This window comes from Muscardinus avellanarius (genome assembly GCF_963383645.1).
Source record: "Muscardinus avellanarius genome assembly, chromosome: 9".
Taxonomy (NCBI): Eukaryota; Metazoa; Chordata; class Mammalia; order Rodentia; family Gliridae; genus Muscardinus; species Muscardinus avellanarius.
Genome location: NC_137795.1, coordinates 93,610,519 through 93,636,451, shown reverse-complemented (window position 1 = coordinate 93,636,451; position 25,933 = coordinate 93,610,519). Strand labels below are relative to the sequence as shown.

The following is a 25,933-nucleotide window of genomic DNA, read 5'->3' as shown; positions in this document are numbered from 1 at the left end:
CACTATCTCTAACCCAGGTATACTGCTCTGTCTCCAGCTCAGATCTTCCTAGTCCTTCTGTTATTCTCCAAAAGGTATTATCTGGAGTCTGGATTTCCCCCACATTCTTGCAGAAGTCTGCCTCTCTTTAGAAATGTAAAATGGACCTAGGCTTCTTCTATTCCTTTGCTAGTTATCCATGGTGCCTGGAAACCTGCCACCCTCTCCCCAAAGCTTCTGACTTTCTTCACTAGCAAAGATATATTTTAAAATTGAAAATCTTTCCCAATACTGGTACATTAATGCATTTTGAAGCCTCTTCCCAATACTGGTATGGTAAGGACTGGACCAGACGGCACACTGGAGTACGTAGATCAGAGCCTACCTTCTGCCTAGTAGTGTCCAATAAATGCCCAGCACTATTGGTCATAGAGTCTTAGCTGGCTTGCCCTGCCCTGGCTTTTCCTCCTTCCCCTTCTGTCTCATGACCTTGAACAAGTCACTCCATCTTTGAACCTTATTTTGTCATGGGAAGAAAATGGAGCCAACAATCCCTACTGTTTCATTTCCTTTTGCTGCTGTGACAAATGACCACACAGTTAATGGTTTCTTATCTTACAGTTCTGGAGATCAGAAATTCAGCATGGGTCTTGCTGGGCTAAACAGGTGGCAGAGACCCTAGGATGAATTTTTTTTTTTTTCAGCTTCTAGGGGCTGTCCCGGTTCCTTGCCCTCTGGCCCTCCTTCCATCTTCAAAGCCAGTGAAGACGGCTTTATTCTCACATTTATTCTCACTGTGACCTGCTCCTGTCTCCCCTCTCCACTTATGGGGCTCTTGTAACTACACTAGTCTTCCTAACTTAAGGTGAGCTGATTAGCAACCCTGACTCCCCTTTCTCTAATATATTCATAGGTTCTGGGATTAGGGTATGGACATCTCTTGGGGGGAAGCCATCATTCTGCCTACTACATTTACCCTCATAGTTGTGAAAGTTAGACATGATATTTTAAAACCCTCTATATAGCCATCTTGGGTATAATAACTTCTCAATAAATGGCAGTGCTCATCATTGGAACTGACTGATGGTTAAGGGTGTTCCACCTTGAAAGTTCTGTGATATTATAACCATATAGCTAAATGTTTTGTTGATAATTTTATATTTTGGTTATAAAGAAGTAGAGTCCAAGTCTCATTTATCTGCAAACGTGTGTCTATGAATAGTCAAAATATTATAACAACATAATATTTAGCTCTCTTGTTAAACCTCCTGGCAGGATTATTATGTTTGAGGTATTTGCCTAAAAAACTCTAAAAAATAACTTATATGAAATAGCTTCATGCCAAGCATGGTGGTGCATGCTTATAAGCCCAGTACTTGGGAGGTTGAAAAAGGAGGATCACAAGTTCATGGACAGCCTCAGCTATTTATTGAGGCCCTCTGTAACTTAGTGAGACCCTGTTTCAAATTAAGGATAAAAAAATAGGGCTGCAGGTATAGGTCAGAGGTAAAATGTCCCTGGGTTCTATCCCAGTACTGAAAAAAAAAAAAAGCTTCACAATAGTTTATTTTATGAAATTACTTATAGAGAATAGAAAATATAGTATATCCCCAAGTGTTAAACATACTTGCATCCTTTCTTGATAATTTTTTCAGACATGTGTATTTACTTATTTATACACGTATGTATGCTCTATAGGCTTAACATTTTAAGTTAGACCTAAAAAAACCTAAGTCAAATATTAGGGTTCTCCTATATCTCTTGGGAGCACTGCTGAAAAGCAGAAATCAGTTCCATCCATTCTGTTACAGTGTGACAGCTTGCCTCATGGTTTTAGTCATCTAATAGCTTTTATGAAACTAGAGAATACCTTGGCAAAGAGAGTGTGTCCATGACCAAGGCAGAATACAGAAGCCACCTGAGGTCTCTTTAAATATTATGTAGAGCCAGGTGTGGTGGCGCACGCTTGTAATCCCCGTGCTTGGGAGGCAGAGACAGGAGGATCGCGCAGGTTCGAAGCCAGCCGCGCGCGCTGGCTTAGGAGACCCTGTTTCCAAATAAAAATGTAAAAATAGGTCTGGGAGGGTAGCCCAGAGGTAGAAGGGCTTCCAGGAACCCCAGTACCACCAAAAATAAATAAATAAATAAATAAATAAATAAATAAATAAATAAATATTATGTAGAGCAGCTTTTATCATCTCACGCAAACCTAAGAAAATAAATTATTCAGATTTGGGTTTAGTAAATAGTATTAGGAATGAAGGCAGCTTACAGAGTAATTTCTATCATAAATTTCACAAGAGAAATGGTGAAAGTCCCGATTCCTACCGATATTTGGAAGGCCTATTTTCCTGTAGTTTTGGGATTTCCGGAGGGATGACTGAAACTTTGTGGACAACAGGTTCTTCTTTGGCTGAGTCTACCAATATATTTTCACGTTGGACTGTAAATTATTAACAAGAATTGATTGAAAACTTAAAAGTGAACACTCAGGACTTTTATTGCTATAATGACTTTTAAATTTACTTTTTAGTTTAATCAAAGCTAGATATGCACATAGATTAGAGTCAAGTTGTTTTTTTTAACTAGAAAATAATTTTCAATTCTTTTAGTTGAATTCTTTGGTTCTTACACCTGCATAGGTAAAGAACTTGCCTATTATACTACTTTGGAACTTTTCAGTTAACTCCCCTGAATATGCATCCTCTTCCCAGTCCCCCTTCATTACAGATTCTCTTCACTTTGGTTAAATCAACATCTCATGATTACATGATTCTGACTAGATAAATGTTACCGGCATCTAAACTCCGCGGCAGTCAACCATTTTTCTCCTTCTGGTACATTTATTGCCTCTGGTGTTTCAGGTTTATTAGTTTGTTTAGTTTCCTATGTTCCAATAGACCATTTGACCACAAGTTCTCCCCAGACTGAACAGTTCTCCTGTCAATAGTTTTCTCACATTGTTTTCCTATACAAAGCACTCCCGAGACCTGAGATCCTCCTGGGTCAGTTCCTCCGTAGGCCTGTAGGCAGAGATGCCGTCCTGGCGAACCCTGTTGTCATCCTGGGGAGATTTCTATTTTTGTGAACACTCTAGAAGTCCCACTTCCACTAAGTTGCTGAGAGGTTCACTAAGTAGCTGAGGCTGGCTTCGAACCTGCACGATCCTCCTGTCTCAGCCTCCCAGGTACTGGGATTAGAAGTGTGTGCCAACATGTCCGGCTTAGGAAGCAAGTTTTTTGAGACTCTATATGTCTGAAAATGCCTGTGTGTTCTTCCCTCATCCTGAGTTGGCAGTGTCACACCAATCCTAAATTGGAAATAATTATTATTACAATCCTAAAGTTATTTTCCTATTGTTGTGAAGTTTCCTGTGTTATTAAAAAAAAAAAAACATGACTTTTTGGCTTCTTGGTCCTTTTAAAAAATTGTATATAGCCGGGTGTGGTGGTGCACATTTGGGAGGTGGAGACAGGAGGATCGTGCAGGTTCAAAGCCAGCCTCACTGGCTTAAGAGGCCCTGTTTACAAATAAAATAATAAAAATAGGTCTGGGAGTGTAGCCTGGAGGTGGAAGGGCTTCCAGGAACCCTAGTAAAAAAAAATTTAAAAAAATAAATAAATAATTGTTTATATATATATATATATATATTTTTTTTGAGTTACAGGATATTACCTTTATCCTGACAGTTATGCAATTTTGTTATGACTACCTTGTGAGAACTTTGTTATGACTACCTTGTGTAACTTAGTGTCATTGTTACCATATCTGAGGAACAGGCAATAGGATAAAAAGCTTGGCATGTGTTTTCAACATCATCATTGTTACCATGTCTGAGGAAAATGCTAAACTTTTCTTCAGAGGACATCTTCTATACAAGCAATCAGGGTGTTCAGAAGTGTTAAGTAGAAAAACATATGAAGTGTATCCATCCAGACCAGGATCCTTCTGTTTCAGCCTCACAAATGCTGGGATTACAAGCATGTGCCACCATGCCCGACTCAGACAGAACCTCTTGATGTTAAGAGGCTCAAGCGCTTTGGAGTTACTAGAGGCTCTAGCATTAGATCATCTACCATCTTTGTTACAGTCTTTTACCAAAGCCACGATACAGCAGCTTCTTCAGTCCTACAGAGTCTAATACACTGATGTGCAAGTTACAGAGAAAGTCATTTTGTGAGAGCCTGCTGGAGGTGTAACCTTAAGTTTCACTCATTTTGGCCCTGTATAAATACTACCTTACCCTCTGCTGAAGTTCCAAGGCCACTTGGATCATGCAAAGTAGTCAAATTTAAGAGCTCAAAATCTAATTTCAAATGCAATACATCAAAGATGCCTTGACAGCAAAATTAAATTATCAAACAGAATGGCCCAGCCATCAACAAGAAGGGTAGGAGATGGAGAAATCCAGTAGGGGACAAGACCTGGGCATTTCACATTGACGTCCACTACAGCCAAACACTGGCGGCAAAATGGAAGAGTCTCAGGATGGCTAAGAATGAGGGAAAGAGCTTTTCAAAGAAGCAGCAGAAGAAATGATCATTCGTCAGGCTCATTGACTGCTAGGCCCTATATGAGGAGTTGTGTGTTCACTGGTTCACTGGATCCTCCAAATAACCCTTTGAGGGATTGAAAAGCCAGGCAACACCTTTGGCAGTGTTCGAGGCCTTTCTCCAACTCCTTCCCTGAGCTACGCTGCTCGGAGGGAAGGCAATTCTGCAGACGTGCAGTGTGGGATGTGGGGCTGGCCTCGGCGCTCCAAGGGTAGGGCTGGGGCAGGGGCAGGGGCAGGGGCAGGAAATCTGGGCAGCACAGCATTACAGAAAAGACCTCTCCATGCTGGTCTTGGGGGAAGGGGAGCTGGTAGGCGGGGCTTTGGGCCACTGGCAAACTGGTGGTAGCCATCTGTCTGTCAGTGACCCGTGCTCTGCTTCCAGGAGAGGCAGATACAGCAGCATATGCAAAACTCTTGTGGGGGTGTTTCTTTAGTACACTTCCAAGATTTCTGTGAAAAGTTAAAAGTCTGTTGGCTTGAACAAATGCGTTAATTGGGCTTGTGGTACCTTTAAACAAATAATTCCATAGTGAATTTTTAGTTACTCTCCCTCTTTCGGAAGGAGATACGACATGGATTCTAAGCATCTCCTCTCTCTGGGTAATGTCTGGGTAAATATTTTTCTTCATAAAGCCAATCCTCAAGGATAGCCCTTATTATCAGTATATGAAGGAAGACTCCCATGTTATTTCTATAGAACACACAAGTCTTAAAATTAATATTTTGGTGAGATTTTCTCTCTAGTGCATTCTCTTCTCAGTATTCTAATATCACTGCCAAAGGATCATACCCACAGAAGGCCAAGAGGTTGTCATTAGACTTCCTGAATGAAGTTCTACTATTTCCCTAAGAAAATGTGAGCTGAGCGCCTCTTAGACAGAATGGACAGGTTGTCAGGCCCAAGGAGAGAGATCCCCATGAAGAAAGGTACAAAGCTATTTTATTCTGTTCCTCCGTTCGGGCTGTCTCACTGAAATCTCCCAGGGTTTCACATTATAAGGAAAAGAGACTAGTTCTTAACTAGCAAAGAGACTAATTTTTATGAGAGCATCCAAGATAAAACCCAGAATAAAAAGCAAACACCCAGGCAGCATGTGTTCTCAATCAGGTCCAAAGGATAGGTAAAGTATATAAATTCTTTAAAAAATAATCCTCCTAGAATGACAGGTAGTATTTTCAGACTTAGTTAAAATTCTCCATAATGAGCGATTGTTAGAAAGAGACATTGTTTGAACTGGAATCTCTCCCCCCCAGGTGTCAGGCTAATGACTTTATCATTTTCCTTTCAGGAAGTCTCTCATATAAAGACAGTCTATGTTTACACAGAGATCCACTTACATAGCTTATCACCACCTTGCTGAGGTTCTATAATATAATAATTCTGATAATACCTTTCTTGCCTTGCTTCTAAGCACATCAGGCTTCACAATACCTCGTCTTTGCCACATATTGTGTGTTTACTGAGCAGAATCGGAGGGGAGGTGGCCAGAGAGATATAAAATATACCTACCATGGACAATGAAAAAGAGTGAAAGGGAAGGGGGGCAACCCCCACTTGCAATTAAAATGCAGTAGTTCTCCACCGCACGTCCCAGTGCTGGTTAATACAGACATTTCCAATAACTTTAATCTTTAAGTGGTGATTGTTGAAAAAAGAAATCAAGTTTGCGTTTCTTAAAAGACAAGAGGGAAGAAAATGACTTGTCATATCTGACTGGTTTGGAAATATAAAATCCAATTCTGAAGAAGCAGAGATAAGAAAAGTGCGGGAGAAGCGCCATCAGCTTAGCAAACACTAAATAATGAACGATGCGGAGACTGTCCAGCGCGATAAAATACTCTATTAGAGGGGCTGTTTTTAAATGAGTGATAATTGTGGCACATCCACAGTGAAAGGTTATTGAATTTTTATCTGTAGAAGAAGCTTTTGACAGACTTGCTAAAAAGTCACCCACAAATAGTGATTTCCTTGGATGAATTTGACCAAAGGGGTTTTCCAGCGTGTAACATCTTTCTGACATTTACAGGATTTGTGCCGCCTTGAAGAATCAGATCAGATATTCTTGGTTTCTATAAAGACACATAGGTTTTTCATCAGTCTTACAGAAAAGTCCCTATTACTTTTCCTCTTATAAAAATTAAATTGAATTGTTAGTGAAGAACCAGTCGAATCCGCCACCCAGGAGTCAGTGTCCAGAACTCAAAGACGTTAGTAGACAGAATTAACTGCTCTTAATAAACAACCTGGTACCTTAGAGAGCTCCCTTTGATATATACCTTTTTTCACGTGAAGAAGGAAGTGTTTTACATTTTTATTTGTATGTATAATTTAGGACATTACAATAAGCTACTTATTGGGTTTAGGACAAAGAAATAAATGAGCCTTTCCCTGATAAATGAATATCAAAATTAGATACGCAATCAACCCTTGGGGGCAGGGAGCACAGCTATATGCTTTGGCGACTTAAAATGGGTGAAGTGATGTCAAGATCACTCCTCCACTCTCCTTTGGTGTATTTATGCCCTGGACACAGGGATACAGCATTCAGATTGCTGCTGTAATTTTGGGAGATGGTTAAAGAACAGCCATGTCTGTTTCTGTAGAGAAACAGAGGCATGCTGCTTTTGCTGTTTTTTTCCAGAATCTCTGGTCTGCACTCTGTGAACAGTCAGAGGGAGTTTAGATTTTGTGACTGACTCTTTGTGACCTTGGGCAAATGGTCAGACTTCTGTCTTTCATAGCTGTGCTTTGTAAAAAGGGGAGAATACGGGCAGGCCTGCCAAGTCCCGCTTGAGCCAGGGATAAGTGATTAAGAATTAATGGTTGCAAAGGTCCTTGAAAGTATGAAATGGAATCTAACTGTTGAGGGCCATTATCATCCTCATGGTGTCCTCTGGGACGGTGACAGGCTGGGGCGTTCACAGATATGCCCCTTTGCTATTCTTTCCTGGGGCTGGCAGTCTCAAAAAGTCCTTATGCACTATTGATGAATAAGTACAGAAGAAGCGTATCCAGTTTGCATTCGGGACACTTTTCTAAATTTAATCCCACCAAGTGACGGAGATTTTGTCCGTGAAATCAGCCAGCACCCTGCCCTCTTTCTAGTCTCCCCGTTGGGATGCATCTCTTCTCACCCAGTGCATTTGGTGACACACATGAAGCCCATTTTAAGGATGAAACAATTAATGGACATACTCTTTCTCTAGTGAGGAGTTTATCAAGTCATGATTTCACACAGTCCAGTCCATGGACTTATCTCAAGCTTTGAAGCCCCTGATTATTGCCTTTCTAGATAAGAGCTTAGATTTAATAGTACAGTCAGTGTCTTCAGGTAGACTCGTTCCCTGCCCCTCACTATAAAGACACCTTTCTACTCGGGAGCCAAAGCTGTCCCTCCAAGTTCTTGTTTAAGTCATGATGCTATAGTAGTTATTTCTCCTAAGTGCTATGCAGGGTGCCAGCTTAGGCTCAGACAATTGTGCCTTTCTCTTTTTTCTTTTCTTTTCTTCCTTCCTTCCTCTCTCCCTTCCTCCCTCCCTCCCTCCCTCCATCCTTCCTCCCTACCAGTTGTCCTCCTTCCCTTTCTCTCCTTTTTTTTTCTTTGGGGTACTGGGGATTGAAACCAGGGGCATTCTACTTCCAGCCCTATTTTATTTATTTTGAAACAAAGTTTCACCAAATTGTTGAGGCTAGTCTTGAACCTGCAATCTTCTTGTCTCACCCTCCCAAGCACTAGGATTATAAGCATGCACCACCATGCCTGGTTGCAAATGTGTATTTCTACCATCTTTTCAGCAATTTCAGCATGCCATCTTAGAGCCTCTTTTGCTGTCCAATTTCTTCTGCCCTCTCTCTTTCCCAGAGATTTTAATTTATATTTATTCTTCCTGCTTACATTTTATAGGTTTGTTTGCTGATACAATCATTCAGCTGGAAGTTCCCAGACACCACACTTAAGCATCCATGATATTATCATATTTTAATAAGATATTTCCCTTATGGATCAAAATGTCAGCACTTTCAAAGAAATAGTCACATAATTCTTTATGGGCAGATTCCTAGAACTGTGTAATTACATTGGAAGGCCCACAGGACTAGCTTCTAGCCCTGCAATTGATAATCACCTCCCTGCAGTGTAGGGGAGGTGCTGTTTCAGATCAGGACCTGGCAGAGGACAACGAACTCTGCAGATGACCAGGTGATCAACAGAAGGGCACTGGGTTTGGATCTGATATGTTTTTCAGTAATAGTTGAGCCTTCTCTTCCTAGTTTGGAGGATCAGAAAGGTACCCTGGCATCTCAGATATTTACATGTGAACTCTCAGAGACAAGGCCATTCTCTGGCATTCCTAGACACATGTGGAAACTGGTGGAGTGAGAGCCATGACTTACTAGCAATGGTTCAGAAGCACAGATACCAGCAGGGTTTTAAAAGCTACCGTACAACATGAGATAAAAGCAAAGTCTGAAGTGGTAAGTGGAGGTACAAGCATAAGGAATGAGAGAACTCCAGCATTATGATTCACAGTCAGAAGCCCAGGAATCCATTACTGAGTACTTGCTGTGTGTCAGAAACTGTTAAGAACTCCAAGTTCATCTCATTTAATAGCTTCCACCACCAAATAAATATATACCATTATTTCTATTTAATAGGCGAGGAAACCCATTTAGCTCAGAAAGGCTAAATAATTTCCCAATGGTGATACAATAATTTTCTTGAGTTATCTTCAACTGTGGCTGACTTCAAAGTCAAATATGTGCTATAGGCCTCCTAGACCAAGAAAGATGAATGGAAACGATTCTATACGTTAAAAGAACATAAATGCAAGAGGCGAGAAAAAACAACCAGGATTGGGAGCCATGGGAGGGCAGCCAATGAGGAGGGAGAAAAAACAATAGGGTGGGAGTGTTTGAAAGGGGGAGTATCCCTTGTGCACCAGTGTTTAAAATGTGCTCACAGCAAAGGAACATAGGAAAACCCAGTGGGGTCATTCTGAGGCTTGGATGATAAGCATGTGCAGCATGTTAACTGTGGAGAAGGAGAAAAGGGGGTCCAGGTGGTATTCCTTATGAAACATAAGAAAAAGCAGCGTTGCCATCAGTAACAACCACGCCGTTTTCAGAAGAGTCCTAAGAACAATCAGGTGAACACCCTGAGCACAGCAGCTTCTGCATGATTCTTTCTTCATTATGAGAACATTTTGATGAGTTTATAAATATCAACAGAGTACAATTAAGACTGAAAGTGAACATAACGGAATCATCATAAAATGATCAGTTGGTCTTTTTGTTCCCATAAAACATGATTAGCTGTGAAATTGAATATAACCTAGAGATACATTTGGACATTATTTTACCAAGAGAGAAAGGCTCAGACAGAAGTACAAGTAAGTGTCAATTAGAGAAGACCAAAACAAATTTCTGAGTTGGACAGCAGGTGGGAGGCTCGTGAACAAAATATAATACCTACGGTAATTTAATTTTCTTAGTAAACAGCATGATCGTGAAATTAACCGATGGCAATGAATTTGGAAAGTGTCATATATTGAGAAGAATATAGAAATGGAGTCATAAAATGAGAGCTTAAGAAAATGACAGCTACTGAGACTGAAACCTGACAGTGGGCAGTGAAGGGGCTAAGTGCAGAAAGATGATTAGCACAACTGAACATGCAGAGGCAGGCTAAGCAGCGCCGACAAGGAGCTGCCTGATAAGAGCCTACAAATATTTGAAACTTGTAAATAGCGGAGCGAAAGAGGAATTAAACACACAGAGGGTTCTAATTAAAAATAATCAGATGAAATTATGACAAGAAAAAACTCTGGCTAAATGGTTTGACAAAAGCTGGAAAAGGACAGTTTCCCATGACATCTCGGATTGGGAAATTTTATTCTCATTTGTGCCAAGACAGGAAAACAAAATCCAAACAGCTGGAAGACTTGCATTTTATTTTACATTTACCATCAAGGCACAAAAAGTCCAAGACCGTGAGCTCTAGCATGGGAGAATTCAAATTCTTAAAAAAAAAAAAAAGTTAAAATCATAATTGGCTTTGCATGAAAACATCCTGCTGTGCCACACCGCCATGTCCATGGGAGATGGGTGGCTGGATACCCAGACCTTTTCCATCCTTATTTTCAATGATATAGTTGACTGGTAAACATTTCCATCTTCATTTGATAGGCTTGGCAATTGTAGCCTTTTGAGTTCAGAGAAACACCGATGCCTTGTTCCTTCTCATTTAGCTAGCTTGAAAGGAGTAAGAGGAATGTTTTTATTTTATACTGGATTCATGTTCAGATGGGCTAATAAGCAACTGTTAAGCAGAAGTGGATTACTGTGCCAAATCTGGCACAGATATAAAGTACAGTATCATGGTGCCTGGTGTTCTTGTCCATAAAATGGAAAATCATGTCAACCTCATGTTTCTGAGAATAGAAGAACTGGCAAAATAACTGCAAAGCATTCCCCAAATATAAAGGCTACAGAACGTGAAAAAAAAAAAAAAGATATACTTAGGGGGTCTACATGAGTGGTTTCCAAACCTGGCTAGTGAAATCACCTGAAGAAATGTTGAAAAGCATAAGTGATTCTATTTTTTTTTTTTTTTTTTTTAGCGGTACTGGGGGTTGAACCCAGGGGCCATTCTACCCTTGAGCTACACCCTCAGCCCTATTTTTTTTTTATTATTTTAAAACAGGATCTCACTAAGTTGCGGAGGCCCTCACTAAGTAGCTGAGGCTGGCCACAAACCTGCGATCCTCCTGTCTCACACTCCCAAGTACTGGGATTACAAGTGTGCATCCCCAGTCATGGGTGATTCTAAAATTAGCCAATGTTGAGAACCACCCAACTGAGACAGGAGGATCACAAGTTCAAGGCCAGCATCAGCAACTTACTGAGATCCTATTTCAAAACAAAATAAAAATAAAAAGGCTGGAGATGTAGCTTTGAGCTAGAAGGCCTCTGAGTTCAATCCCTAATAAAAAAAATTATATATATATATATATATATATATATATGAATGAAAATAAAACTATTTTTAGTGAAGACATCACAACATAATTGTTTTAAAAGTGATATAATGGTATATATTTACCCAAGGTTGTTTAGCACATGTGGCAACTAAAAAATAAGCTGTAGGCCTTAATAAAGTGGCTCAGGGTAGAAAAATAGCTCTTCCTACACAAAGCCCATCAGATCCACATGATTATAATCTATATAAATCTCATATTCATTTAAAGTAGGTAATCATTTTTTTTTTTGCAGGTATTCAACTTGTCCAACATGAGGTCTATAATACATGCACTCATTATGTTAACAAAATAGCCACTAGAAAGATAAAAACACAAAAGCAGTTTGTGGTGGGAAAGCAGAGAGCTGACCTAGAATTCAGAAGGAACTATCTAGGACTAAATAAATTTGAGGCACAAAAATCAACCCCAGAACATTATCAGTGATGAGCTACATTGAAAAAATATGCCCTTGATGTGATGAGAATGGCACTTTACCTGGAAGTTTTCCTTTCTAAAACTCCTAAGCCTAATGTCTGATGTCTAATCATGAAAAAAACATCGGAGAGAACCACATTGAAGGACTTGCAACAAATACCCAAACCAGCATCATTCCTCTAAACTAAAGTCATCACAAATAAGGAAGTCTAGGAAACTATCCCAGTCTGTATGAGCCCAAGGACATGCGACAGCTAAATGTATTGTGATATCCCACATAGGCTCCTCTAACAGGAAAAGGATATTAGACAAAAACCAAGGTGGTTTAAACAAAGTATAGACTTCCGTTAATAATAATGTATCAATACTAGTTTATTGGCTATGACAAATGTACTCTACTAATATAAGATGCCAACTATGGGGAAAACTGGGAGTGAGGCATGAAGGAATTCTCTTTACATTATTCTTTTACTTTATTTTCTTTTCCACTTACTCTAAATCTAAAAATATTGTGAAATCAATTTTTATTTTAAAAAAGGCCACTCCTAGGAGACCCACGATAGATATACTGGCAATCTTCTATGAATTGAGATGTGGTATTAGGATACTAGAGCAGAGTCTTTGAGAATTGTGAGAAAAATTCAGTTACTGAAAAAGGGTCAATATAGCAGCCAAGTATAAAGCAAATAGAAAGGAAAATCATTGCCATTTTATGTAGGTTAACTTGAACATTTCTTAAAATAACTAAACAAATCAAATAACGAAATTGCAAGAGACGTCATCTGATGTGCAATTTGTCGGTAATATGGAATTAAGCTTATGCAACATTGGAACATCTGTGCCGTTAGTTTTGGGAGGAATGAAAGATGATGGACAAATTATGCCAAGACAGCACTGGACTGTGTAGCTCAGTTGTTTCACAGGAGGGAAACATCCTGTGAGATTCTCTGGGCTAAGAGAGTTTCACTGAAAAATAAATTTAAGAAATACTATGCTGCTTTTTTTTCCCTGAAGACTTAAAGAAGTTTATTAAAACGATAGAAATACAAAAAATAGAAATACAGCCCCATGCCAAAATGGCATGGGGGAGGGTGACTCAAAATGAATACACCCCTGCTTTTTTAATTGGCCTTTTTTGTTGCTGTGACCCAAACACCTGGTAAATGCAACTTAGAGAGGAAGAAAGGCTTATTCAGGGCTCACCATTTCAGAGGTCATTCCATAGTCAGCGACTCCAACACAGGACCCACGGCAGCAGGGCTTAGTGCACAGCAGAGGAGGAAAAGCTATGCTCAACTCAATGGTGGAGGAAGTGGGGGTGGGGTGGATAGTTATGGTCCCCCAGGCCATGTGTGCCCAGGGATCTGCGTCCTCCAGCCATGTCCTGCCTCTAAACATGTTTGCACTGCTTAACACTTGAGCTACAGGAGACATTTTCAATCAAAACTATAACATTCCACTCTGTCCCCAAAGCTCATGGCCATCTAAAAATGCTTTTAGTCCATCTCCAAGAGTCCCTACAGTCTTCACAGTACCAGCATTTTAAATCAGAACTATGATATTCTGCCCCTGACAAACAACGACAATGATATATATGTGTGCTGTCTCGTATACATCTGAAAAGTTAGTAGTATGCAGGACGTGGAGGCTGAGAAACAAGGATTGCAGGTTTGAGGCCAGCCTGAGCAACTTAGCAAGACCCTGTCTTGGAATAAAAAATAAAGAGGACTTGAGATGTAGCTCAGTGGTAGAACACCTTTGGGTTCAACCCCAGTACCATATTAAAAAGAGAAAAGAAAGAAAAGAAAAGAAAGGAATGAAGGAAGCTGGCATGATGCTGCACACTTGTAATCCCAGCATTCTGGGGGCTGAGATAGGAGGATTACAGTTCATGGCCAGCTTCAGCTACTTAATGAGGCCTTCTGCAACTCAGTGAGATCCTGCTTCAAATAAATAAAAAAATAAAAAATAGGGCTGGGGGTATAGCTTGGAGGTAGAATGCCCCTGTGTTCCATTCCCAATACTGCAAAAAATTAAAAAAAAAAAGAAGGAAAGAAAGAAAGAAGAAAAGAAAGGTGGCTATTGTGATAGATGCACTGATTTGTAAATTTAATTAAATAAATATAAGTTTAAATAAATTTAAATTTAAATAGCCACCCAAGGCTAGTGGCTACAGTATATGACAGTGCAGTATCTAAAATACATTACATAGCATAATAAGATAGACACAGTTTCTAACTTACAAAATACTTTTAACACAAAAATAGAGGGTGACAAATTAGAGAAATGCTTCACTATAAGCCACACAAAACTCAAAAGAGATATAAGGAATAATTCTACATGCTTAAGGCATAGAAATTCTGACAAGGCAAAAGAAAATCATGGTCAGAAATGATCACCAGTGAACTGCAGACATTAGAGCACTTCAGTTCAAGTAAAATATGACCACCCTCCTGGAAGGGTTTAATGGGAAAGTGACGTGAACGCATCAGCTAGTGGTTCTAATGCTGGTTCCGTAAGACAATGATGTAGCAGAGAGGAAATTGAACTGAGACTTGAAGACTTGCTTTTGTCCTAGGTCAGCACAGACACGCAGTGTGACCATCCCGAGGCCTTAATTTCTTCATGTGCAGAATAACTGAGTTGGACCAGATGATTTCTAAGATTCTTAGCAAAAATTTTGCTTTAGGAAAAAAGTATATGAAAAACGTTACAAGTAATACTGCAATTCCCACAACGATCCCAGGATAAAATTATCTGCTCTGGAGGTTAGAGGAAATTGTGGTTGCTCAGACTGAAAAAGACTAGCATATAATTTCTTATTATGTTTTATTATCTGTGCACATAGGCTCAGGAAAACTTTAGCAATGGAAACTGAGTGAGCAGACAAAGAATGGACCTGTGTGCATGCTTGGATGTATCACTTAGAATCTCACTAGGATGTATGACTGATTGCAATGCATCAAAAGAAGTATAGAAAAAAAGAAATAGGAGAAAACATAAAGAATGGCCATTATTGCAAAGATGAAAGGTGGGAAGTGCTGGCAAGCAGGTGACGAAGAGGAAGCCATCCTGCACACTATTGGTGGGAATGAGAATTAGTGCAGCCATTATGGAAAATGGTATAGAAGTTCTTCAAAAATTTAAAAGTAGAGCTACCATATGACCCACAATCTAGCCCCTGAGTACCTATCCAAAGGAAATGAAATAAATAAGTTGAAGAGACATCTGCACTCCCATGTTTCCTGCAACATGACAGTCAAGAAATGTACAAAAACTTAAGTGTCTATCAACTAATGAATAGATAAAGAAAATGTGATACATATATAAAATGGGATATTGTTTAGGTATAAGAAACAATGAAATCCTCCACCTGCAATGGAAGGGTTTGAATTTAGAGTGTCCCCCTATCACTCACAGAAACAAGGGAGCAATGGTGGAAGTGGGACTTTATCACTAAGGACGGGTCCTGGGGGTGTGGCCTCAGGGGTTATATATGGCCTCTCTTTTCCCTGCTTTCTCTCTGCTTCTGGCCTGCTTATGTGAGAGCAGAGCCTTGCTTTCCCCCTTGCTCTGCTTCCCGCTACCATGCCCTGAGCTCCTGCAGATCTGGCCTAACATGGACTGAACCCTGAAATCTCCAAAAACTATGAGCAAATAAGTCTACCTTCCTCTAAATTGTGTGGTCAGTTGTTATGGATTACAGCAGTGGGAATATTGACCAAGACATACAACAATGAATATGGAGCTGTAGATCACTGAGCTGAGTGAAATAAGCCAGGCACAAAAAGACAAATATATAATCTCGCTCATATATGGACTGTGAAAAGTATGACCTCATAGCATTTGAGAATACCATGTGGTCACCAGAGGCTGGAGAGAGTGTGGGGAGGGAGAACTGAAGAAAGGTTGCAGTAGGCACTAATTTAATATTTGACAGGACAACTAAGTTCTCAGGTGATACTGCATAGAAGGGTGACTCGGATAATGATAATATATTGTATATTTCAAAAAGCTAGAAGAAAGGATTTTTGAATATTTTCATTATAAAATAATAAATGTTTGCAGAAACAGAATCATGTAACTTGATGTAAATATTACAAGCCAGGCATGGTGGAGCACACTTGTAATCCCAAGCATTCGGAAGGCTGAGACCGGAGGATCACGGTTCGCAGACAGCCTCAGCTACATAGTGAGGCCCTTCACAACTCAGTGAGACCCTGTTTCGAAATTTAAAAAGGACCAAAAAATAGGGCTGGGGGTGTAGTTCAGAGGTACAATGCCCCTGGGTTCCAGCCCCAGTACTGCCAAAATACAAAAAATAAAAAATAAACATTACACAATGTATCCATGTATCAAAATATTACATCGTATCCCCCAAAGAAATGTAATTTTTGCTTTTAGGTATTAGTAAAAAATCAATTTAATAAAATGTATAAAAGCTACACAGCCTGAAAACAAAAGGGTAAAATATAAAAGAAAGCTGTTAATGTTAAAATTGGAATAAAAACTAGGAATTTTTATGTAGGTTATATTTTTTCCCTAATAATTTTCTTAGGAAAATCCATTTAAATTCCAGAGCCTTTTCTTAGGATTCTTACAAACAGCAGATAATACAAAAAAAAATGAGATATTATCGTGTGCCTTTACTACAAGGTTAAAATTGGGACCAATGGAAGAAATAGTGAGTAAACTTAGATCATAAACATTGAATGCTAAGCATGATCTTGTTCAACTTCCTTCTACCAAAAGCATGCCTGTTAGAATAAATCCTCAACATACAGGTATTCTAGGGGTGGAAGGGCAGATAGAATTTTATTGGTGTTGGGGAGAAAGACAAGAGTCAGAAAATAAGACATATACCAGCAAAAAAACCCCTGCTACCAACACACAGGCTTTGTTCAGGGTGAGATGAAATTTTTCAGAGGGATGAAAATCCTACTGTACCCTCTGAAAAGATAGTCTCCTATAAAAATAAGTTCCTGCAAACTTTCTCTAGTCCATTACATTGATAGCTTCTTAAGTTTAATAAAATAGGGCATTTACCATAGCAGACAGTTAACAGGATGTGGAATAAGAAATAAACCTAAAATCTTCTTGAGTTTTCCTGTCCTGCTGAGTATCTATGAGTGCTGGACAAAAGGGCAGCATTTTCTCCAGACTTGGATCTGCTTCCACTGCAGTACTCATTTGCTTCACTTCTCAAAAGCATAATAAAGAGCGGCCCCTTATTCCCTTTGCAGAGTCACACTGGCATGGAGCAATCAAAGTAACCAATTATCAGAGAAGCCCCTGCTTTGCTCAAATTATAAACACCAACGGGCATTTCTCCTCCGAACCCACAAAGCAGGAATGTGTGGCTGAGTGGGGCTGGTTGTTAGTAGAATAAGCCACGTTCACCTGATGCTTTGTTTGGGCAAAGACACCAGAAGTACTGGTTACAGTTCACTTGGGTTTTGCACTGATCGCCGAAATGCTGAGTTACTTGAGCCACTCACTGGGTGGAATAATCACCCTGAAAGGAGCTGAGAGGGCACAACTTGTAAGATAGAGCTGAGCACACGAGACTGAGTGTTAATGGGTGTGGCAGAAGAGATCTTTGTCAGAGTAAGAGATGATTAAAGACATGAATCAGACATCGTTTCTACTGGGTACTCTGGGTGACAGGAACATAAGAGCTAAATTGTGCAATTACAAAGTTAAGCTTAGCTCAGAGAACATCTCTCTCCTTCTGAAAACCGTTGGTGCCAAGTTGGCCCCCCAGAATCCCTCAGTGGCCTGCTACAGAAATTATGAGCAGTCTAGCTTCATGGAACCATTTGAAAATGGACAGAAGAAAAATCTGGAATGCTGTACACTTGAAATAAAATACTGTGGGCAGCTGGGCATGGTGGCGCACGCTTGTAATTCCAGCATTCGGGAGGCTGAGACAGGAAGATCGGAGTCCGCGGACAGCCTCGGCTACTTAGTAAGGTCCTTTGCAACTCAGTGAGACCCTGTTTCAAAATATATAATTAAAAAAATAGGGCTGGGGTGTAGCTCAGAGGTAGAATGGCCCTGGGTTCCATCCCCAGTACCGTGGGAAAAAAAAAAAAAAAGACTTTGGTCATTCAAAGGGCATTCTTAGACTCTGGCGATGGTCCTTGTATTTCAGGGAGCAATTTACCCCCATGAAATACTTCCACTCTTCTTTCTAGCCAAAATCATGGTAAATCAAGTAATAATAACTTCTTAAAGGATAGTGGGAATCAATAACTCACTCTAAAGTCCAAAGAACAGTCCAAATAACATAAGCATTTTGCTTATAATAATCACCCAACAGTTAACCCTAATGTGAAACCCAGAGCCTATTTTGCTACTTTATTCTTCTTGCTGATATTTGCTTTTGTGAGCCTGCTTCCATTTCTCCATCCATACATCTAAACCTGTCTTTTCCTTTGTTTCATCTTCACATTAGTTTTTTCTTGGCCTCTCTTTTAACACCATAGCACTCCTAATGCTATAAAAATATGTATTTTATTGTTATTAAAGTTTAAAATTATTTTCTTAAAGTTTTAAAATCATTTTTCTCTGAGTCATTGGCCCCTGATAGAAAAAGAGGGTTCTTGTTCTTATTTCGTACCCTATTCCTTAATTTCCTTGAAGTCTATAATTGTTATCTCTCAGCCATCTCTTTTCCAGAATAATTGTTGTTCTCATTACCTCTATTTTCTAGCACTTTAATCATTTCTATTATTCTCTTTTTAGATACTTTTTATTAGCTTTATGTCAAGTTAAAATGAGAATGTAGCTGTGTACTCAGCCCTGAGCTCGGAGAGTTTCTGCCCTTGAGAAGCTGTTGTAAAGAGGACCAAATGTACTCCTCTCTGTAATTGAGACACAGGGCTCAATCTTACACAATTTTACCTTTCTAGTTTTTTTGCTTTTTGTTTTTTGTTTTTTTGGTGTTGGGAGAGAACCCAGGGGCAGCGTACCTCCGAGCTACACCCTTAGTCCTACTTTTCAGTCTGTTTATTTTTAAAACAGGTTCTCACTGAGTTGCAAAGGACCTCACTAAGTAGCTGAGCCTATCTGAGGCTGTCCACGAACTGCGATCCTGTGGTCCCAGCTGGGAATGCATGTGACACCATGCCCGGCTCACATTTCTAGGGTTTAATATTAAGCTATGGTAACAGGAGTCTTTCTTGACTTCCCACACCCCACACAAAGAAACGAAGATTTGTTTCCTTCCCAGAATCACAAAGCAGGGGGGACCTAACACAAAACAAAACAAATTCAGAATTCTAACGCGACTCTGACAGCTTGTTTTTGCTCAGTGCTGGGAATCGAACCCAGAGCCTTGTGCATGCCAGGCAAGGCCATCCTCAGCCCCAGATCTTCTGACAACTTGGGACGAGCCCCACCCCCATACCATGACCAGTAGACACCTTTGCATTTCCAATGCAAGCAGAGACAGTAGCTCTTCAAATGCCCCCGCCCTCATTGCCCTGCTAGACACTTACTCTGGGACGTAGAAAGATTGGAGAACGCCGACTTCGTCCGGCCTGCCAACCATTCCAGGCTTTCATGCATGTTGGCCAAGGCTTTGAGGTCGCTGACGTCACGGAGGATGTCTTGGGGAGGGATTAATTTATCACCCAGGTTCCCAATTAGAACTTCAGACTCCTTGCCAAAGGCGGCCCTGAAAAAAAAAAAAGAAGGGAACACATTTCGCCTAAGCTTGCTTGGCAAAGGTTGGGCTGGGCTGTGCTTTCTCAGGCATGACTCGCACAGTGACCGTCCTAACCACTACAGCACGGCTGCACTTTCACTCTTCGCCTTGTTAGGGAACAATCACAGGCCTGCTCAAAATCATTCTGGTAGGAGGACAAGTTCTCAGAAGAAGAAAGAAGTGACCCAGTGATGTACCTTCACCAGGAACCAGGACGGGCCTGAATGACACTGGCGGTCCCTGGGGCCGACTTCTCTGCTGTCCTCTCCTGTGTTTTCTTGCTTCTTCTTCAGCTGTGGAAGCTGATTAGCAGCTCAGGGTGCCAAATACATGCATTGCTTATAATTTATTGTAATAAGAATAAAGACTAACCAGGTTAATTTGGTGGCTAGAAAGTATTTTTTTTTTTTAATTATGTGGTACTGGGGATTGACACCAAGGACATTCTACCTCTGAGCGACAATCCCAGCTTTTTATGTGTGTGTGTGTGTGTGTGTGTGTGTGTGTGTGTGGCATAGGGGATGGAACCCAGGGGCTTTCTACCTCTGGTCTATACTCCCAGACCTATTTTATATTTTATTTGGAAACAATGGCTCACTAAGTTGCTGAGAGCCTCACTAAGTAGCTGAGGCTGGCTTCGAACCTGTGAGATCCTCCTGTCTCAGCCTCCTAAGCGCGGGGATTACAAGCATGCGCCACCACGCTTGGCTTATTTTTTATTTAGTAACAAGGTTGCAGAGAGTATCACTAAGTTGTGAAACTGTCCTTGAACCCGGTGGTTCAAGATAAGATTAAATAAGGTCAATTCTCCTGTTTTAGTCTCCCAAGTACTGGGATTATAGGCAGGTGCTACCACATCAGGCTTAGAAAATATTTTTAAATATTCTAAAGCAAAGAGGACCCAGCCTTTCTAAGAGCAGGTTATACTTGAGATGAAATGAGGGTTTTCTTCATTTATTTATTCTAAAAAGGATGTCAGGCAAATAAGCATTATGGTATTTGTCATTTAGAAAGAGAAACCAATAAAAAAAATCGGTGCCAGGATCCTTTTACTAACTGGAAAAATATAATTGGGTGGGATTCACACAGAGCCAAGTTTCCACAAACTGTTTTGAGAGGCTGAAAAAATCAAGTTCCAAGGGGTTTCAGGAGAGAGCATGGAAGGAACCCTGGGTGCCTCCACCACAGCTGCTGCACAGAGGAAAAATGGTGGTGAGACCTGAATTACTTTGCCCACAAGACACATGAGCGGTGAAGCCGGGACACAGGCTGCCTAATTTTAATAGCTCTCTTTCTTTCCAAAAGAGAGAGGTCTGAAATGAAAAAAGATGGTTGAGGACAGTAGGAAGAAAAAAAATTACATCTTTTCAGGAAAGTTACACATGGTGGGTAAGCACAGCTGGAACTGGCAGAGGCTGAACAGACACCTGGAGTTTCCTGTGTGTCTTAAGGCTTTGAAACCCAGGGCAGCTGTCCCTGGTGGGTACCGCATGCTTGTAATCCCAGTACTTGAGAAACCAAGGCAGGAGGATTGCAGGTTCAAGGCCAGCCTCAGCAACTTAGTGAGACTCTGTTTCAAAATAAAAACTAAAAAGGGCTGTGGGTATAGCTCAGAGGTAGAATGCCCCTGGGTTCAATCCCCAGTACAAACAAAACAACAAAACAAAACAGAACAACATAAGTGAGAACATGTAGGCTTTATTTCCATGGGGAAAGCTCAATTAAGTTTTGAGCAAGCAGTTACTAGTAATAGGTAAAATATGGCCAGAAAGATGTTTAATTGACACACAATACCTACAATTATAGAAGATAAAGTTGAAATGATTGTTGTGAACTAAAAGGTTATTAAAATGCTTGTGCTACCAAGTAGTGACTCATGATCAATGCAGCAAACGGCTAGTTACCCTTTTTAAAGAAAAGTCTCAAGTGATTGATTTTGATAAGTGGAAGCTCTGGGGACAATGATGTGCAGGGGGATGAGTGTGCTGACCAGTTTTATCTGGGGTCTTATCACACACAGGTCCTGGGTAGGGCCCCAAATGCCGCATTTCTAACTTGTTTCCAGGAGCTTCCCTTTTGGGTAGTAGCAAGAGTTAGAACATAGGTTTCAAAATCAGGAGAAACTGGCTTGGATCTTGAATCTGCCACCTGCTGGGTCCTCAGTGTTGCTATCCAGGGGTAACGCTACTGACCTTTTAGAAGTAATACAAAGATTAGATAAGGTCCTTCTTTTTTTTTTTTCAGTACTGAGGATTGAACTTAGTGGTGCATTACAACTCAGCTATATTCTCAGGCTTTTTTTTATTTTTGAGCAAGGTCTCACTAAGTTGCTCAGGCTGGCCTTAAACTTGTGATCCTTCCGCTTTAGTCTCCAGAGAAGCTGGGATTACAGGTGTGTGCCATGCCACCCAGAAATCTTACAACGTTTTTATTGGAAAAATTTCAATAATTACCAAAGTTAAGAGTATAACAAATTCCATGTATACAATAGCCCAGTTCAACTACTAGCAACTCACAGCAAATCTATTTTCTCTATACTTAACATCTTGTGGTGCACACCTGTAATTCCTGTATTTGGGAGACTTAGGAGCATCACAGGTTCAAGACCAGCTTTAGGAACTAGAGAGGCTCTGAACAGTTTAATGAGACCCTATATCAAAATAAATAAAATAAATAGGGCTGGAGTGCTGCTCAGAGGTAGAATGTCCCTGGGTTCATTCCCCAGTATCAACAAACAAACAAACAAACAAACAAGGTGTATATCACTTGGAACTTACTTGGAACTTGGTAAAGCTAATCAGTATAGCTATTATTATTCCTTTTTTTTTTTTGTTTAGATGCCTAGTCAACTCAAGGCATATGATGGTGAATAAATTTAATAGGCAAGAATGAGCAGCGGTAAACATGTTAGATCTCGAGGGCTAGCTTTTCAAATGGAACCTTATAACACTACAGCATGTGCCCCTGGAGCTCACACAGTCTTCCACACAGTCTTCCACATGGGAATCACGGATGGGAAGCACTGGTTGCCTATCCAGTTCTCATTTCCATGCCTTCCCGGTAAGAAGACCCCGATATTGTTGGGGCCACTAATGTGCCAACTAAAAAGCAAAATGAAATAAAATCTTAAGAAAAAAGAAACCCACTCAATGTCCTTGCCCCTCTTGCAGGTGAGGTGGCTGACGATACATTAGGTGAAATCAAATCTTAAAATAAAGTTCCCTCTCCAGTTATCTTAGTCAGCAGGGACCTCTATGGCTTTCCCCTTTCTGGAAGGCAGCCAGAGCAACTGAGCCACAGAAGCTCTTCTCAAACATCAGTGACCCTGAGTGTGGAGGCTGTTGCTGAGAACGATGGAGCCAAAGGCTAAGAGGGCACCGCATCCTGGTGATGTCACGGAGCAGTACTGTGGTCCCAGACAAGATGTCTCTGGGCTTCGTGTCACTGGAGAGCAAATGAAACCCTCTCTGCTTAAGCCACTGCCATTTCAAGTTTCTTTTACTAGCTGCTAAATGCAATCCCCAATAGGTGATGTCATCCTCAGGAAACTTTCTGAATTTAGATACCCCTAAAATCCAGTTACTGGAAAAGCAAAGTTATGTCTCTTCCATGCTTTGAGTCCAGAAGACATTTCTAATATCTTTTTCCCTGGCTGCCACTCAGTTGTAAATATTTAGTTTTCTTAATCTGCCCTTATATATCAACTCTTGCAGCCCTTAATCATCCTTGATAGATAGAACACACACACAAAAATGCCTCTGAGCTGGGTGGTTAAAAAGCAACAGGGGAGGCAAACAGCTTTGAAAGCCAGGCTCGGAGCCATTTTTATGCATGCAGGTGTAACCCGGGGTGGAATATGACAATCAAGACAAATGTATTTATGTAGAGTCTAATCCGATCGCTTGGGATCTGGGGGCCCCAGGCACGTCTGCGGTGCGCTTACAGCACTAGATGCCTATCCCGTTTCCCTTCGGCTCACTGAGATTTGCTTAACCTCCTCAGACGGGGAGCAGTAGACTGGGAAAAATACAAACTGCCTCGTGTTGAATACATAGTAGACATCTCATTTGACAGGAATCCATAATCGCCCCCTAAGAACCTGGAAAGAGCACAGCAACCATGACATGGAGGGTAACTGATTGACAGCTATAACCATTTCACACACAAAAAATTCATCCCTCCGAGGATTTGTGGGTGTGAAAGAGCTTGGTGGAAGAATCTTATGTGTTACAATAACCTCAGAGGGATGGCTTTAGCTACTTGACTACAGATTTCTTCCCCCTAAACCCTTTGATTTATTAAATTATAGCATATCCATGTAATGAAAACCCATGGAGTCATTAAAAATTATATGGTAGAAAATACTTGATATCACAGAAAAGCATTTGGTGTGGCTTATTTTTAGCCATGATATGTAATTGAGTAAAATAAACTATTATTTAACTGCATGCACTGTATAATAATAAGAAAATAATTATACACAGGAAGTGAAAAAAGATTGGATATCTATATGTCCAAAATATTAATTGTGTGACTGGATCATGCTTTGTGCCTTTCTGAATTTTCCACCTTATTTACAAAAACTATGCTTACTTTTTAATCAAAAGAAATGTTGAAAATTTCACCCCAAATGAAAAAGAATTCAAATAAGCATGTTAAGAATCCCAACATGGATTTGTAATCCATTCATCTGTTGATGGACATCTTGGCTGGTTCCATACTTTGGTAATGGTGAATTGTGCAGCTATGAACATAGATACACAAGAATTAATTTGGTAGTTTAGTTTGGTTTCTTTTGGATAGATATCAGAAGTGGTATTGCTGGGTCAAATGGTAAATTAGTTCCCATTTTTCTGTGGATCCTCCATCCTGTTTTCCAAAATGGTTGCACTAATTTGCAATCCCACCAACAATGTTTTACAGTTCTCACTTCTCCATATCCTTGCCAGCATCTGTTGTTGTTTGTGTTTTGAATGACTGCTATTCTAGTTGGAGTTAGGTGAAATCTCAGGGTAGTTTTGATTTACATCTCTCTGATTGCCAATGATGTTGAGCATTTTTTCATGCATTTATTGGCCACTGAATTTCTTCTTTCATGAAGTGTCTATTTAGTTCATTTGCCCATTTTTGATAACAGATGAATGGATTACAAAACTGTGGGATATGTACACAACGGAATTTTACTCAGCCAATAAAAAAACACAATTACATCATTTTCAGGGAAATGGATGGAACTGGAGGACATTATGCTCGGCAAGATTAGTCAGTCACAAAAAGTAAGATATTGGATGTTTTCCCTAATATGTGAAAGCTAAGATGATATGGGTCATAGGAGGAGCTCCAGGTGAAAAAGGAGATCCTATAGAGGAGCAAACAAGGTAACTTAACTGAGGTATGGGAGGGGGGGAGAAGGAAACTCTCTAAAGCACATGATATACTTAAACATATCGATGTCAACCACTAAACCAACATGGGAAAAAGGGATGGGGAGGAAGAGGGGTGGGGATGGGATATGGACTAACTGGGCGATGTGTGCATGTATGACTACACAAGTTTTTTCTTTATCACATTATGATGTATGAATACAATGCACCAATAAAAAAAGAAAATAAAAGAAATCCCCAAATGGAAGACAGGAGGGTATGGGTATTATAGTTACTAGAGCCAAATTGGGAGGCAATGGGCGGTCGAACTGAGGCTGGTCTGGACTTGTGGCTTTAGGTATGCTAAAGATGCTGTCGCCATCCCCTGACAGAATCACAGCCACCTGGCATCTGGGCTAGAATTATTTCCTCTTTCTTCATCTGATATTTCACATAGTCTTCATCTTTTACTTACTCTTAAAATACAGTATTTAATGAGGACATTACATATTTTTGAGTGCCACGTGCAATAGAATGACTATGTTGAGAAGGTGAAGGTATTCATGATCGCCCAGAGATCATCAGAACCAGCCAGAAACAGGAGGCAGAACCCAAAACTTGCAGGGTTTAGGTACTGAATCCCATTTGCACAGTCCTCTTCATAACCAGTTGGTCAATAAGTTCACACAGAGGCTTAGAAAACCCAAGAAGGGTATTAAACCTGCTAAGCTGAATTTTTACCACACAATTTTTTTTTTAATCTTTAAAGAGGATGATTTGACAAAAAGTTATTTAAGAGAATTTTACCAAGAGGGCTCAACCTGCCTAACTTAATTTTATCACACAATTATAATCCTTAAAGAAGGCTGTCTT

General features: G+C 40.2%; 1 protein-coding gene across 1 annotated transcript in view; it reads right to left on the bottom strand.

The window, feature by feature from the left end:
• EXOC4 (exocyst complex component 4) overlaps nt 1-25,933 on the bottom strand; it is a gene marked incomplete at both ends in the record, with an annotated part of 858,131 nt that overhangs the window by 95,576 nt on the left and 736,622 nt on the right. Inside the window, one exon of the mRNA XM_080701126.1 lies at nt 19,489-19,667. Within this exon, the coding sequence (XP_080557252.1) occupies nt 19,489-19,667 (179 nt within the window). The remainder of the gene's footprint in view (nt 1-19,488; nt 19,668-25,933) is intronic.